The sequence below is a fragment of the Exophiala xenobiotica genome (genome assembly GCF_000835505.1).
Source record: "Exophiala xenobiotica strain CBS 118157 unplaced genomic scaffold supercont1.5, whole genome shotgun sequence".
Classification (NCBI taxonomy): domain Eukaryota; kingdom Fungi; phylum Ascomycota; class Eurotiomycetes; order Chaetothyriales; family Herpotrichiellaceae; genus Exophiala; species Exophiala xenobiotica.
In genome coordinates, this window is record NW_013562490.1 from 3,591,157 (window position 1) to 3,604,002 (window position 12,846).

The 12,846-nt window shown below is 52.8% G+C and overlaps 5 protein-coding genes across 7 annotated transcripts; 2 read left to right on the forward strand and 3 right to left on the reverse strand.

Annotated features, from left to right (window-relative positions):
• Positions 1-2: 2 nt before the first annotated feature.
• PV05_09133 (uncharacterized protein) lies at positions 3-2,791 on the reverse strand. The gene is made up of 2 exons (XM_013458703.1): positions 1,948-2,791; positions 3-1,884 (listed from the first exon to the last, which is right to left on the reverse strand). Exons 1-2 carry the CDS (start codon positions 1,982-1,984, stop codon positions 104-106), a joined length of 1,818 nt encoding a protein of 605 aa, XP_013314157.1. The 5' UTR covers positions 1,985-2,791; the 3' UTR covers positions 3-103.
• A 145-nt stretch (positions 2,792-2,936) lies between these two features.
• On the forward strand, positions 2,937-3,611 carry PV05_09134 (uncharacterized protein; the record flags this gene model as incomplete). Its single annotated transcript, XM_013458704.1, has 2 exons — positions 2,937-3,046; positions 3,149-3,611. 2 exons carry the CDS (start codon positions 2,937-2,939, stop codon positions 3,609-3,611), a joined length of 573 nt encoding a protein of 190 aa, XP_013314158.1.
• A 277-nt stretch (positions 3,612-3,888) lies between these two features.
• Positions 3,889-5,616, forward strand: PV05_09135. Of its 2 annotated transcripts, XM_013458706.1 has the most exons (5): positions 3,889-4,146; positions 4,209-4,420; positions 4,487-4,569; positions 4,675-5,253; positions 5,309-5,616. In XM_013458706.1, the coding sequence occupies exons 1-5, from the start codon at positions 4,084-4,086 to the stop codon at positions 5,443-5,445; spliced, it is 1,074 nt and encodes a 357-aa protein (XP_013314160.1). In that variant the 5' UTR covers positions 3,889-4,083; the 3' UTR covers positions 5,446-5,616. The 2 variants fall into 2 exon arrangements, with proteins under 2 accessions (XP_013314160.1, XP_013314159.1); XM_013458705.1 differs by having other exon boundaries at positions 3,889-4,420.
• On the reverse strand, positions 5,451-6,677 carry PV05_09136. 2 transcript variants are annotated; one of them, XM_013458708.1, is made up of 2 exons: positions 6,401-6,677; positions 5,451-6,324 (listed from the first exon to the last, which is right to left on the reverse strand). In XM_013458708.1, the coding sequence occupies exons 1-2, from the start codon at positions 6,526-6,528 to the stop codon at positions 5,574-5,576; spliced, it is 879 nt and encodes a 292-aa protein (XP_013314162.1). In that variant the 5' UTR covers positions 6,529-6,677; the 3' UTR covers positions 5,451-5,573. The 2 variants fall into 2 exon arrangements, with proteins under 2 accessions (XP_013314162.1, XP_013314161.1); XM_013458707.1 differs by having other exon boundaries at positions 5,451-6,677.
• A 376-nt stretch (positions 6,678-7,053) lies between these two features.
• On the reverse strand, positions 7,054-12,430 carry PV05_09137 (uncharacterized protein; the record flags this gene model as incomplete). Its single annotated transcript, XM_013458709.1, has 8 exons — positions 7,054-7,787; positions 7,855-9,150; positions 9,213-9,784; positions 9,837-9,962; positions 10,046-10,133; positions 10,711-12,178; positions 12,231-12,294; positions 12,345-12,430. 8 exons carry the CDS (start codon positions 12,428-12,430, stop codon positions 7,054-7,056), a joined length of 4,434 nt encoding a protein of 1,477 aa, XP_013314163.1.
• Positions 12,431-12,846: the final 416 nt, after the last annotated feature.

Consider the following 12,846-nt stretch of genomic DNA (forward strand, 5'->3'; position numbering starts at 1 on the left):
GGGAAATATAGTGCTTTCACCTCATCAGCTGCAATATTTATCTGAAGTCATGAGGTACATGCAGGCGACTGTCGGAGCTGCGTTGCAACCCTTGCAAGACTGGCTACCTCAGGCTATCCTTGCGCGCTTCAGAGGCAACATTATCAGCTCCATTACCCAAGTCCTTCCTGTCCTCTGACTCCTTCATCTCGTGTTTGCTCTTCCATTCCATAACCAAACCTTGGTAGTCGCCTGGACGATGCGGTTGGAAGACGTCATCCCAGAGGCTCCGCTTCCTTTGCACACTGAGACCCAGATCTTTCAGCAAGCAATCCACATACGGGATGCTGTCGAAGACAAGATCTGGATACTTTTCAGCAGCCCCGCCACACTCTCTAGGTCGTCTCATAGTGCCATATACGCCATGCAGAATCGTTTCATATGTGACTGCTTCGAGGTCAAGTCTCGAGGCAGTAAGATGATCTAGCCTGCCGAGAAAGAAGGCCGTGATCCATAAAGCTTGAGCCTGAGCAACTACCACGGCATGAATTGAAGAGTGGGCTCCGATGAATGCAAGACTCCTGCTCTCTAGGACACGGCGTTCAGAGGGCACCATGAAGCGGTAAAGATGGTCCGATAGCGACACAGGAGGAGTGGCAGGCCGTTTTTGCACAGAGGGCGCATTCGGTGTCCTTCGTGGAAGGTTTTGGAGATACCCTAACCGGCTTGATATGTCTGCCTCTGCCTTTTGAGTGTTCGGTACAGTCTCTTGATACTTCAGGAGTGGATCTTCGACAACTGCCGATTCGAACATTATGGTAGACCTCGGTTTCCATCCTGTGCAGCAGACCAGGGCATCAGCGTCCAGGTCCTCTCCACTCGAAAGACCGACGCAGCCCTTGGATAGTGAGGCAATTTCTGCAATGTGAATGGCGATCTTTCCATCCCGAACAAGGTCAAACCAATTCGTTTCGTAGTTATGGATGCTCAGCGAATTGCCCATCCAGAACGGCGTTGTCCAGGGTTTGAGCTTTTGTAGCTCTGGGTGTGTGTCATAGCCATTCAGCCACTTGACATGTCGATCCAGTCGAGTCCAGAAATAGTCGCAAATCTTATTGCCAATGGAGGTTTGGTGGAGGAAACGTGACCACCAGGAGAATGGGCCCTTCGTGGCGAAAGGGGTTGGGTCAAAAGCCATGAAGAACCTTGTCGCAGACATCCGAGCTAAGGATAGGGACAGCGGACCATATGTGAATGATTTAGGCCACACATAGCTAGGTCCACCTCCAGAGGGTCTGATCACCATATGGACGCGTGAGCCAGATCTTGCTGCATCATAGCAGACGTCAAAAGCGGATTTGTTGCCACCAAGCACGACAACATTCTTGCAAACTGCTAGTTCTGGGGCTCGCTCTTTCAGCTGCTTCGCATGGATGAGCAAGCCTCCGAAATCGTCTTGCCCCTGGAACGTAGGAACTTGTGGTTCGGAGGTCAGTCCAGTCGCAATAACGATCTTGTCGGCTATGATGACGCTCGTTGTCTGCCCGTCCTGGCCCTCTTTGTGTAATTTGATCTGCCACTGGCCATCCTCTCCGTGTGTGGCCGTCTCGACGTTCGTGCCTGGTTGAAACATAGCGTCGATACCATAATGAGCGGCGACATCGCACAGATAGTTGTGGACTACACGTCCTGGAATATGAGCACCAGGGGTTGCTCCGTATCGCTCAGCAGTCATGGGAAAGTCGCTGAATTCGTAAGAACCAAGAATATTGTTCGTTTTGAGCCTCGGATACAGTCTCTCCTCAGACCAAGAGCCGCCGATGGTCTGTGCTTTGTCGATGACAATGATTTTAGCTTGAGGACGGACTTCGAGGTATGTCTTCGCCATAGCTAGACCATGCAGGCCTAAAAATGCGCCTGTCAGTCCATTGGGCCATCCAACGACAGACTTTGCTCAGGACCACAAACCTGCGCCCACAATGAGTAGGTCAACCTTCCGAGACATGCTTATCGCACTGTAACGCCGGCCACGCGGGACATGGAGCTAACAACTCAGCGAGTCGTCTCGAATGCTTCTGCCTTCATGCAGATGGTATTGGAGGAGAGCGTTGGTCGCTTATCATTACCATGGATAGCATCGATGAGGTCCGCCGCGCTCGACATCGAACCCACGCTTTCAGCGTTTGGGCTCATGTCGGCAATCTTTCTTGGGGGAAACACAGATTCTCGGAGCTTCGATCACATCTTGGGTTGCACCTGTGGCCCGGCAGAAGCAGGTTGGTGAGATTGACCCCGCTTGCAGGGATACGTACTGGCTAGGTCCCTTTGGGCTCAGAAATAGCGTGCATCTCCTCTCCTCAGATCAAGTCCTCAGCTGGACAAATACCCGGGTGAAGCCCCAGATTAATCTGATAGTGTTGAGAATCGAGTGAGAAAGCTAGCGACCATGCTATCTCCTGCCAACCGAATGTATGGCTTTCTGCTCTAGCAGGGGTGTCGTGCGTGCAACCATTGCGTAGCAGCAGCGGATTTCGTAGTATGGCAGGAGCTGCCGTCAAATGATTCAACCACTCAGGATAGGAGATGGATAGTCTGAGGCACCATACTGGTTGCTGTTCTCCGCATTCTGATGACCACCACCACTGCCGCCAAGTCCACGCATCCCGCAACTGATTGCCGGTTAGTATCTCAAACCCGGATATGTTCTCGAACCTCGCTCGCTTGTACGACCCCAACTTCGACTCTGCAGCGCTTCGTCCTAGATCCAGACAACTCAAGCATTGCAGGCGGCGAGTCTACGGCCATACTGGAGGATTTTAGATAGGCCTGCAAGCCGTTGATTTCAAGCTATCGTATCGTCCAGAACCATCCGAGCCGCAAGTTGCACTTGAGGTTCAAAGAACCATCCTATCAAATCAAAACAGTTCGTCCTTTGCCATATAGCGCTGACACTTGCAATGGAACCGAGCAAGGTCGGCGCCGCACCACTGCTCGACCTCTCCAATTACCCTCAGGCGCAGGCTTTCGTCGCGCGATGCACCGAGTTTTTCGATGAAGTCAAGGACTTGTACGCCTGTCATCTCGCTCTGTCATTCAGCTTCCCGTTTTGCGGTTCCCAGCCTCCTTCATAACTCTCTGTTTCAAGTCAGTCGAATAACAATTATTGCAGGACACCAGGCGCCGCTCTCGAAGCGCGGTTGAACCGCGACTATGGCCCCGGCAATGCTTACTACGAAGACTTCTGTCGATACATCAGGGCCGGCCTGAAAGAAGGCTGGGCCGCCACTGCCGAACTCGACGGGCCCAAATATCGACGGTCACGAATCGCCGCGCCGTCCGCCGACACGCACTTTATCAGCATCACGACAGTTTATATGGAATCGCAGGAGGTGTTCAGGGGCCAGTACCATGCGCATCCGTACGGTGAGATCAACTGTGTGGTTCAGATCGACGAGACCGCCGAGTTGAAGGGCATGCAAGGCTGGCAGGGAGCTGGATGGACGTGTCCCGGGCCAGGGACGCACCATTACCCGGAAGTCAGAGGAGGGGCCTTGGTCGCACTATTCTTTCTTCCTGCTGGACGGATCAGTTATGCGGCGAAGCCAGACGATGCCCAGCCACACTGTCTCTAAGGACAGAATCTTGAACTGCGTTCCGGCGCTACAATCAGAACAGACCTGGTACAGAAGGAGTCGAGTTGGAAATTGCCAACTGAACCTGGAAGTGTTTGATGCGCATGTGTCTCTGGTAGAATCTCAGATACGGAGCGGAGGGATGAAATACGCCCTTTTAAATGACAGGTGTAAAATGACAAGCTTATCCTATTCGGCTTAGTGTGCCCGTACGGCATGCTGAGCGATGCTTCCCCGTTCCCCAGTTCGATGTTCGGATCGAAGTCCTCGACAAGTTCAAGTATTTGCAATTTCTTGACTCTCGCTTGATCGACGGCTCTTTCTACAAGTAGATCCTTCGACCAGGAGAATAACAGTCCCTGCTTGTCTTTGTAGCAATTGAATTGACCTTGTCAACTGATCGCATTGTCCACTCTCCCTGACAGAGCATTCAATTACCTCGGCCCAGCCTCGCCTTAGGAAGTAAAAAACAATGGCCTCTACGAGCACTTCGATACCTACATATACCATTATCCAAGCCGACGGTCTCTATCCGGTACTATGATGCCGCCCGAGTCGCAAATCATCTTGGCCGCAATACTGACCACGTCAAACTAGGACGATGTGGTCGAGCAAAAGATGTTGACCGAAACCCCCACGCACGAGTACAAAGTTCGATATGCGCAGACCTTTTTATGGCCGCCGGGTGAGCCCCTAGCAAAGCCATGGTCGGCAATCGACAAGGAGCTCCGCGACCAAGTCGACGGTATTCTGGTGTTGAAAATGCCATTCACGGCCAAAGACTTAGCACTCTTCCCCAAACTAAAAGTGTAAGCCCACTCGCACGACCACGGAACAAGCTTTTGAACCAAGAACTCACCAGCCTGTCTGTCTAGTATTGTCCGCATGGGCGTGGGCTATGATCGTCTCGACCGAGTAGCCCTTGCAGCTCGAGGAGTCACCGTGTGCAATGTTCCAGGTACGGTCTCTTGCCAAACCCACCCCCACTCTTCTCACCGAGAAAACCAAACCCCTTTACCAAACCCCCCACGAATACCCTTTCTCATACTTACATACTTCACAGACTACGGCACGGCGGAGATCGCAGACCACGCGCTGGCACTAGCATTGTCACTCCGGAGAGGAGTCCTTCTGCACCACGAGCATCAACGCGGACCTAATCCCGCACCATGGGCGTATATCGACTCTCCACTTGTTGCACGCATCCAGGGAGCCACGTTCGGCATCTTGGGTCTAGGCCGCATCGGCACGGCCGCGGCTCTGAGGGCGAAGGCTTTTGGCTGGAAGGTACTGTTTTACGACCCGTACAAGCCCAACGGTACGGATAAATCGCTAGACATCGAGCGGACCAAGGACATCAAAGAGCTTTTCCGACGGTCAACGACACTGAGCATTCATTGTCCCTGTACCCGAGAGACGCGGAACATGGTCGGATACGAGCTACTGAGCTTGCTGCCCCGTGGGGCCGTCTTCGTCAACACGGGTCGTGGCGAAGTGGTCGACCTCGACGCCGTCGAACGGTGCTTGCGAGAAGGCATCATCTCTGGCGCCGGTCTTGATGTGCTACCTCAAGAGCCTATACCCGAGCCTGCTCATCCTCTGATCCAAGCGTACAGGAACAAGGAAGAGTGGTTGACGGGCCGTGAGTGTTTTCCGTGTGGCTCCTTCATGAGACAATTTGACTGACGGTAATGCAGGTATGGCGCTGACATGTCACACGGCGTTCTACAGTCCAGGGAGCTTTGTGGACATCCGAGAGAAATCGTGCCAGACGATCAGAGATGTGCTGATAGACAAGCTCGACAGCAACATCATAACGCCAGATATGGAATAAGGCACGTCATGTTGACAGGACCGACAGTAAAGACAAGAGCCCAAAACCGACACCATAAAATGGGACTCTCTTCAAAATACTAGCCAGTTTATGTGAATTCCATCGGCCCTACTTGCGAATCCTAGTACTCATAGGTATTTCTTCATGAAAGCATACATCGCCGAGTTTTCATAGTCGTCTCCGTTGTCCAGAAAATGGTCCTTTCCATGCGGACGTTCGTACTCTACAGTCAACCCGCAGCCCAGCATGGCGCCAACAACTTCATCCGCCTGCTCGACACCTACCGCGGTATCCATGTCTCCGTGTATCACGTAAGCCGGCGGTAAACGGTGCTTCTGGATGTTGCGCGAGATCCTGTACGGGGCGGCACTTTTGGCGTCCGGAATCCCCCATAGCTCGGCCAAATTCGCCGCTCGTAGCATGTAGACATACATGTGGGCTCGAGGGTGGGGGACTTTGGCGGCGCTGGTGACCGGCTCGGCTGTGGTATCAAGGAACTCCGCCATTTCCTCCTTCGAAGCAGCATAGCGGCCCGGTGGTGCAGGTTGGGGATTGGTGAAAAAGACGCCCAGAGGGTCTGTGATCGGGTAGATCGGTATGAGGACCTGAGGCTTCGGCTCCACGTAGAGGCCCGCCAGGAGGGTCAGAAAGCCGCCCGCAGAGCTGCCGGAGACTGCTAGCCGAGACACGTCCAAGGCGCCTTCGGGAACGTGTGAGGGAAGCTCCGTCCGGATGAACTTGATGCAGTCTTGGACATCTTTGAAGACTTCCTCGACGCTGACCTGCGGACAGAGACGGTAGTCGGCCGAGACGCAGGCATAGCCGTGGGTGTGGACACCATTGCGCATGTGCGGCGCGAGGAGATCGCGTCGTCCCAGCCTAAGAAGCTCGGTCAGCTGAGTTCTGCAATTATTTCTTGGAGAAGGAAATCCAGAGGTGATGGAAGAGGCCCTACAGCAGCCCGCCACCATGGAACCATAGCAAGATAGGCGCCTTGTGTGCATTCTTTGGCAGGTAGAGATCCATAGGGATCTCGAGAGAGCCGAGCCTCTTGTAAATGATGGTCTGGTCCGGTACTGCCATCTTGGGAAGCTGGATACAAAGGGAGTTTATTGATCGGAAATGGGGGAGCAGCGGCTCGTGTTCCAGGATGAGCGTCGCCTCTACACCGTAGAAGACTTGATACTGGCCTCTGAGGAGGGTTAAAAGAACTCTTGCTTGATCATTGCCATGGTCTGTCTAGAAGGGAAGACGAGAGCTTGACGCCGTCGGAAGTGGGTTGCGTATTTCTCAGGCCTCCATGACTCATCCCTGCGGGTCTCGGGGTATCCCGCCGCCTCCTTTTGTCTCCATGGACGGCAATCCGACCGAGATGTATTCAGGTGACCTTGATCTCAGTCGAGACAGTGTTTGCTACGAATAGAGTCGAAGATTGCACATCCTACTAGTACTTCAGCGTCCGCGATACAGAGCCTTCTTGTAGCCCTCTTTTGTGTAGATTCTTTTGAATCCTAGATGGTTGTTCTGAAGCAAAACCCTACTTTGTCCCGCACGCCATCGGTGCTTCAGATGATCAGCCCAGACGACAGACGATACTCCGTAGTAGTGTCAAAAATCCCTCTTACTGTTGGTACAATAGCTCCGACCCAATGCCTTGAGGACTTTGGTCCCTTCATGCATGGCCGCCCATCTCACTGAGGCCAGCTGCTTGACCATCAGCGCAATCATGCCTTGTGTCCTGTAAGATCCGGCGGCCTTGTTCAGATCCTCAATACTCGTACAAGATCCCATCCCGCTGATCAGGGCGGTCATCTCGCTTTTGGCATCTAGATTCCTGGCCTGCCATGCAGGCTGCTTGGCATTGGCGACAACATTGGGACCACCATCGCAATGATGGAACGCCCAGCAGATCAAAGTCGCTAGATAAAGACACCAGGGGTAGTGGAACAGATCTGTGAGATCGCCTTCGTCGAGGTCGATGATGGCGTCACGCAGAACTCGGCATGCGTGCCACGCTGCCCGTCCAACAATGGTCCTGGTTGCCTCTGAGGTCAACCAGTTGTGGATGATCTTCCGGCTACGTTCGTAGTCCAGCGGTGTTACCGGCTTACCCAGGATCTGCCGAGCCCCAGCGAAGATCTGGAGGTCGAGAACCTCGACGTTCAGAGCGATATGTGCAGCACGGTACATGGCCAGTGTTGCGGTCTTGAAGGGGATGAACTTCTTGGCATCATAGCCTTTGGAAAGCTTCATGTCCAGTGAGAAAGTGTCAAAGTCCGCTTTCCAACGGTCGTAGGCTCGCCTGACGCGCTCTTGCGGAGATTCAGCTTCGGTCTCGATACCTGGACAGGCATTGCTGTCAGCTCAAGTTACGACAGGCACGAATCAAGTGGGCAGGGGGTTGCATACCAAGAGAAATCTGGTCTCTACGCTTCAAGTCGGATGAGACAGACATTAGCCCGTGGAGGATTAGAATTCTAGAGAAGCCATCGAGATGTCGGGGTCGTGCTTTGACGTCGGGATTTAGATACGCCTTCAGGACGGTCAAGAATAATAGGCTCGTAGGGTTTCTTTCGCAACTCTCGCGCCAGGCTTCGGCTGTAGCTGCTTCCCAGGTATCAGAGTCGTATGGCAATGATAATCGCAACTCAATAGCCGAGAGGCATGATGCTTGTGAGAAGAGAACCGCATGTTGAGTGTCCCAAACGAAGCACAGCAGGGCAAGCCTCTTTCGCTGCTCCGAATCCATCGCTTGCCTCCACTGCGCGTCAAGATCACTACTGTCATGGCTGGCCTCGATGGGCGAGTTTCGTACATTCTGGCAGTCCGCCCTGCGGAGGAGGTTGATCAGCAGGCCATGGAACATATTGGACATGGCGTGCTGTTTCTGGCCTGCTCTTGAGGTGCCAAAACAATCGACTAACAGAATGGTTTGCAGGATCCAGAGTTCAGGTTGCTCATTGAACAGAGGATGCTGGATGATCCGAGCTCGCAGAACGTCATGAACTCCCACCGCCATCTGGTGGGCCTCTTTGCCGTCGTAGGTAGCGCCGAGCAGAAGAATGGCCGTCAGTAACAAAGCCTCCGTGCTGGAGGGTTCAAATGTGGCTTGATGAATGAGAGGGTACGAGACGTTGAACCGGGTGAAGAAAAGGTCAGAGTATTGCTGGAAGGCGGCAGGCGAGAGTAGGCAGGACGAGGTGTCAATAACAAGGCCGTCAATGGTCTTCGGTCGAGCTTGGGCGATAAGTTCCAAGACACGTTCTCGGGAGGTCTCGTCGATGACTGGAAGCTGCCTTGACCTTCTGGTCAGTCTCGTAATGGAGTCGTAGGAGCTCAATCCGTCTTCTTGACTTGTCATGCCCACCGAATTGGCGCTTTGGTGAAAGACAAACCCCATTTCGGAGGATGAGTCGTCTTCCAGATCCCCACTATGGACCACATTGCCGGCACTGCAACCATTGAGGGAGCTGGTCTGCAGGGGAGTCGCAGACCTGTGTGATTGACCTTCGTGCACCGGCGCCACAGCGGTAGGTGATATCTTAGAGCTTTGGAAGGCATTGGTCGAGCTTTGCTGTAGTTGCGTGTCGGCTGGGTCAACAGCCATCATATTGTCCATACTTTCATCCACAGGTTCGGCGGAGGTAGTGAAGTCCAAGAGCCAGTTGACATTGGTGCTGAACGGCATAATGTTGAATGAACTTGCTGTCAGATAGATTAGCACATGCTACCATTTCTAAATGATCGGACTAGAGCTTGTGACTAACCTGTATCTGTATAGAAGAGGTCGTCGAAGGACATTTGATCTGAAATGGTGGTGGCAGTATATGTCTGACTCGACCATTGGGATGGATCGCCAGTATAGGTCTGCACAGTGCTGTCGTCTCCAAGGAACCATGATGTATCATGTCCTGGCGCAGCATCGAGTTGCGGATCCACTAGCGAGGTCTGATCAACTGCAAAGCCTTGCGGCGGTGTATCATGAAGTGATGGTGGTGGCGAGATTGGGTGTCCGTGGTCGGTCCCAGTGCTGCAACTTATATCGTCATTCATGGTGTTACGATGGGATGGTCTCGGAGATGTCGATCTGGTATTGTTTCTAGGTGCTCGTTTCCGCGGCCTTGTCACGACTGTGCCATCGGCTTCTCTTGTCGACCTTTTTCGAGTCTCAAGATTGCCCAGGCCAGGGCCTCCAGCTTCTTCGTCTTTCTTTGCATGTCGAGCCATATGTCTGGCAAGTAAATCCGGTCTAGTAAAGACTACCGCACACCTTGGACATGTGTCCTGCCCTTTACCATGGTTGAGGGCATGCCTCCGTAGATGTTCTGCTCTGGTGAAACTATGTGCCAAGGTCAATTTTGCAATTCAATGCTCCACTTATCTCGACTTACCTTTTGCCACAACCAGTGGACTTACAGGTGAAACTCTTCAAGGCTCCGGAGACGGATGACAAAGCTGTAGGGGAACTGCTCATCACCATTGGTGCTTGTATTTCTTCGTAGTCTCCAATCAAAGCACTGGTTTCCGACAGAAAGTCAGTAGTATTCGCATAAATCGAGTTTGTTCTCCTTGTACCAAGAGTCGTTAATATTGAACGTACCCTGGCAAAGACAACTGCTTAGGGACCAGACCAGTCCTGTAGGCAACTTTTGACCAGGAAGGTTGTGACTGAGAATATGCTCCTCGTTCTGTGAAGATAAGGTGCCAAAGATGGGGGTGGAGCCTATGATCCACCAGGCACACGGCTTGCGGAATCAAGCAACCGGCAAAGGAGGCTATATCGGCGCTGGTCCATTGATTCTAGATCCAGCGGACATTGGCCAGCCGCCAAAGGAGCCGGGGTGCCAAGTTGGAGCCCGGCAGTAGAGCTGCTACAACCAAATCGTCGAGATGGACGGAGATGGGCGAGCCCCCGAGCGCAAAGGCAACCCGAGCATTGCGGTCTGTTCTCAAGCGTCGCTTCCTAGGAAACACAGAGCGGTACGAGTTCAGCCATATCTCACGATCAACGGTATTGGCTAATCATAGTTCAAACAATGAGCCTTGATGAGCACCAAGCTTATGATAGGTTGTTCAGCAACGGCTATGGACGGATGCTGGTCTCGTCAACAACTAGAGCCTCCCGTCACCGAAAGGAGACGGAGCCGGAAAGACTCGAGCTTTTAACGTAAAAATCGATAACACAAGTACTCATTTCTTGGTCTAAATGCCATCTTGATTCGACCTGATCGGACAACTCCAAACATCATACCACTGCTTTCTTACTTTCCGTTGGCCTATTCAATAGCCACTCGGGATCGCGTGCTGTCAACAAGCAGTCCCATCCCCGTGGAACGTTGACCAATCCGTAGTAGTCTGAAAAGTCCCGCATATCAAGATGCGGCTTCCGTGCGCCAGGGCCAGTCGTCTCCTTCAACTCGAAAGCCAGGATAGTCCTGACAAGCAAGCCATACATCATCCGGTTCGAAATGTTCATTGCTGGACATTGCCGACTTCCAGCTCCGAACGCCAGATGTGGCAGGCTACTGTCGTCTCCGATGAATCTGGTTGGCTTGAACACGCCTGCGTCCGGGCCATAATACGCCGGGTCTAGATTTGCACCCTGGCCGTTCATGATGATCGTGATACCCTTTGGAATATGGATACCGTTGTAGTCGATATCCTTGACCGTCGCGCGTCCTTGAGCGAAGGGAGTCGGGGCCCAGCATCGAAGTGTCTCTTTGTAGAGGGCTACAATCAGGGGTATCTTTTCTTCTCGGAATGCCATGTCCCATGCGAGATCTCGATCTCCGCCATAGTGGTCCAAGATGGCTTTCAAAGCCGCTGGCTGAAATTTCTGACCTTCCGGAGACGCCAGCCAGCCAGAAGCTTGATACATCCCCGAAGCTACGGTCTCTGGAGCAGCTTGCAGTAGCGACACACATGTTCCTCGGATTTCTTCAAGGGACAGCTTGTCCTTTCCCAAAGAGGAGACAATACAGTTAACAACCTCGCCTTTTTCGACTTTCTTCAGGTACTGGTTGTAGAGCTGGTCAAGCTGTCCTCGTCTCCGCCGTTCAGTTTTCTCGACTTTGGTCGGGCCACGGGGCAGCAGTCGAAGCAAGGGGACGTAATGCGAGAAGTCTGCCGTAGAGGACCGGATTGGTGTAAGTGTCTGGACAGATTCCAAGAGTTCCTTGCCGAAGGCATCGTCGATATCCCCCATGCGAGCGCCGTATGTGAGGTGAAGGATCAGATCGTATACCACTTGTTGAAAGTGGAGATACAGGTCAATAGGCACTTGTCCATTGTTTCCAATATGATACAGCCGTTGCAACATGGTGACTGACGATGGTTCAAGGAGATGGTAGTATTCCGGCCACAGGGGCTTGCCGAGCGCTCGGAGTGCCGCTCCTCTACATCTCTTGATCTGAGGGGTCATGGGGGAGCTCGAAATGTCCACACCAAGTTTGTCAATGAATCCTGGCTGCCATGGGCGATCGATGAGTGCATTGGAGTTTCCGAGCCATAGATCCTTGATCGCTTGCCATCCTTGGACGATGACAGCCCGTTGACTGCCGAGACGGACCTGGTAGATATCGGCGTTCAGCTCCTCTTGCCATCGCGAGAATATAACAGTGTCATTCCTTTTCTCTCGACCTCCCAGGGGAAGGAGATGACCGATAAATGGAAGAGCTCCTGCTGGCTCTGGCAAGCCTTTGACTTTGGGAATGTCAGTTCTGTATGCCTCCCTCTTTCAGACAAGTTAGCTTTGTTCCCCTGTTCTTATAGCTCAGCACACCTACCACTAGAGCAATAACAAGTATTACCAGCCCCACGGCTATTAGTGGCAAAGGTGCTGCCAACTCACTGATAGCGAGGAATGCCATCGTGGAAATCGTAGTAATGAGACGAATTACCGGAGCTGCTTGAACGAATCCAGGATCAGTATGCACACCAGAGGAGAGAAATATACGGTCACCGAGATATTCGGGCTCGACGACATCTTGTGTTAGAATGGGGTATGTTATCTCCAGGGTGTCAAGGTATCCAGACACAAGCCGGGGTTGCGCGCCGGAAAGATACAGGGGAGGAACCCCACTCCTAGGAGTTAGACGACCGCCACTTTGGACACCGTCTCGTCACCTGGGGACACAACCGTATCTTCTGATATCGGTTATCTTTGATATGGCTCCACTTTTGTACAGTGCTGTCTTCGGGGTAGCTAACACTGGTGGACGGCGACCGCAGGCAATGCTGTGTACAAAGTAACGAGCCGATCGTTTGGTTCAGGTGTCATCTAGATAGACGTTCTGCTTAGAAATCGATGAGGTCTCTCAAATCGGACTACAAGCGCTCAAAAGTAAACGTACGCTGGGGGTTCAACACCTAGACCGTCGGGCGGAGGTTTCTCCGCCTTTA

Excerpts from the sequence above, each read along its gene's own strand:
- PV05_09136 (XM_013458708.1), bottom strand. The coding sequence starts at position 6,528 with ATGGCAGTACCGGACCAGACCATCATTTACAAGAGGCTCGGCTCTCTC. Across the intron at positions 6,325-6,400 it reads TTCCATGGTGGCGGGCTGCT|GCTGGGACGACGCGATCTCC; the intron begins GTAGGGCCTCTT and ends CGAGCTTCTTAG.
- PV05_09133 (XM_013458703.1), bottom strand. The coding sequence starts at position 1,984 with ATGTCTCGGAAGGTTGACCTACTCATTGTGGGCGCAG. Across the intron at positions 1,885-1,947 it reads CCTACTCATTGTGGGCGCAG|GCCTGCATGGTCTAGCTATG; the intron begins GTTTGTGGTCCT and ends GCGCATTTTTAG.
- PV05_09135 (XM_013458706.1), top strand. The coding sequence starts at position 4,084 with ATGGCCTCTACGAGCACTTCGATACCTACATATACCATTATCCAAGCC. Across the intron at positions 4,147-4,208 it reads AAGCCGACGGTCTCTATCCG|GACGATGTGGTCGAGCAAAA; the intron begins GTACTATGATGC and ends ACGTCAAACTAG. Across the intron at positions 4,570-4,674 it reads CACCGTGTGCAATGTTCCAG|ACTACGGCACGGCGGAGATC; the intron begins GTACGGTCTCTT and ends CATACTTCACAG.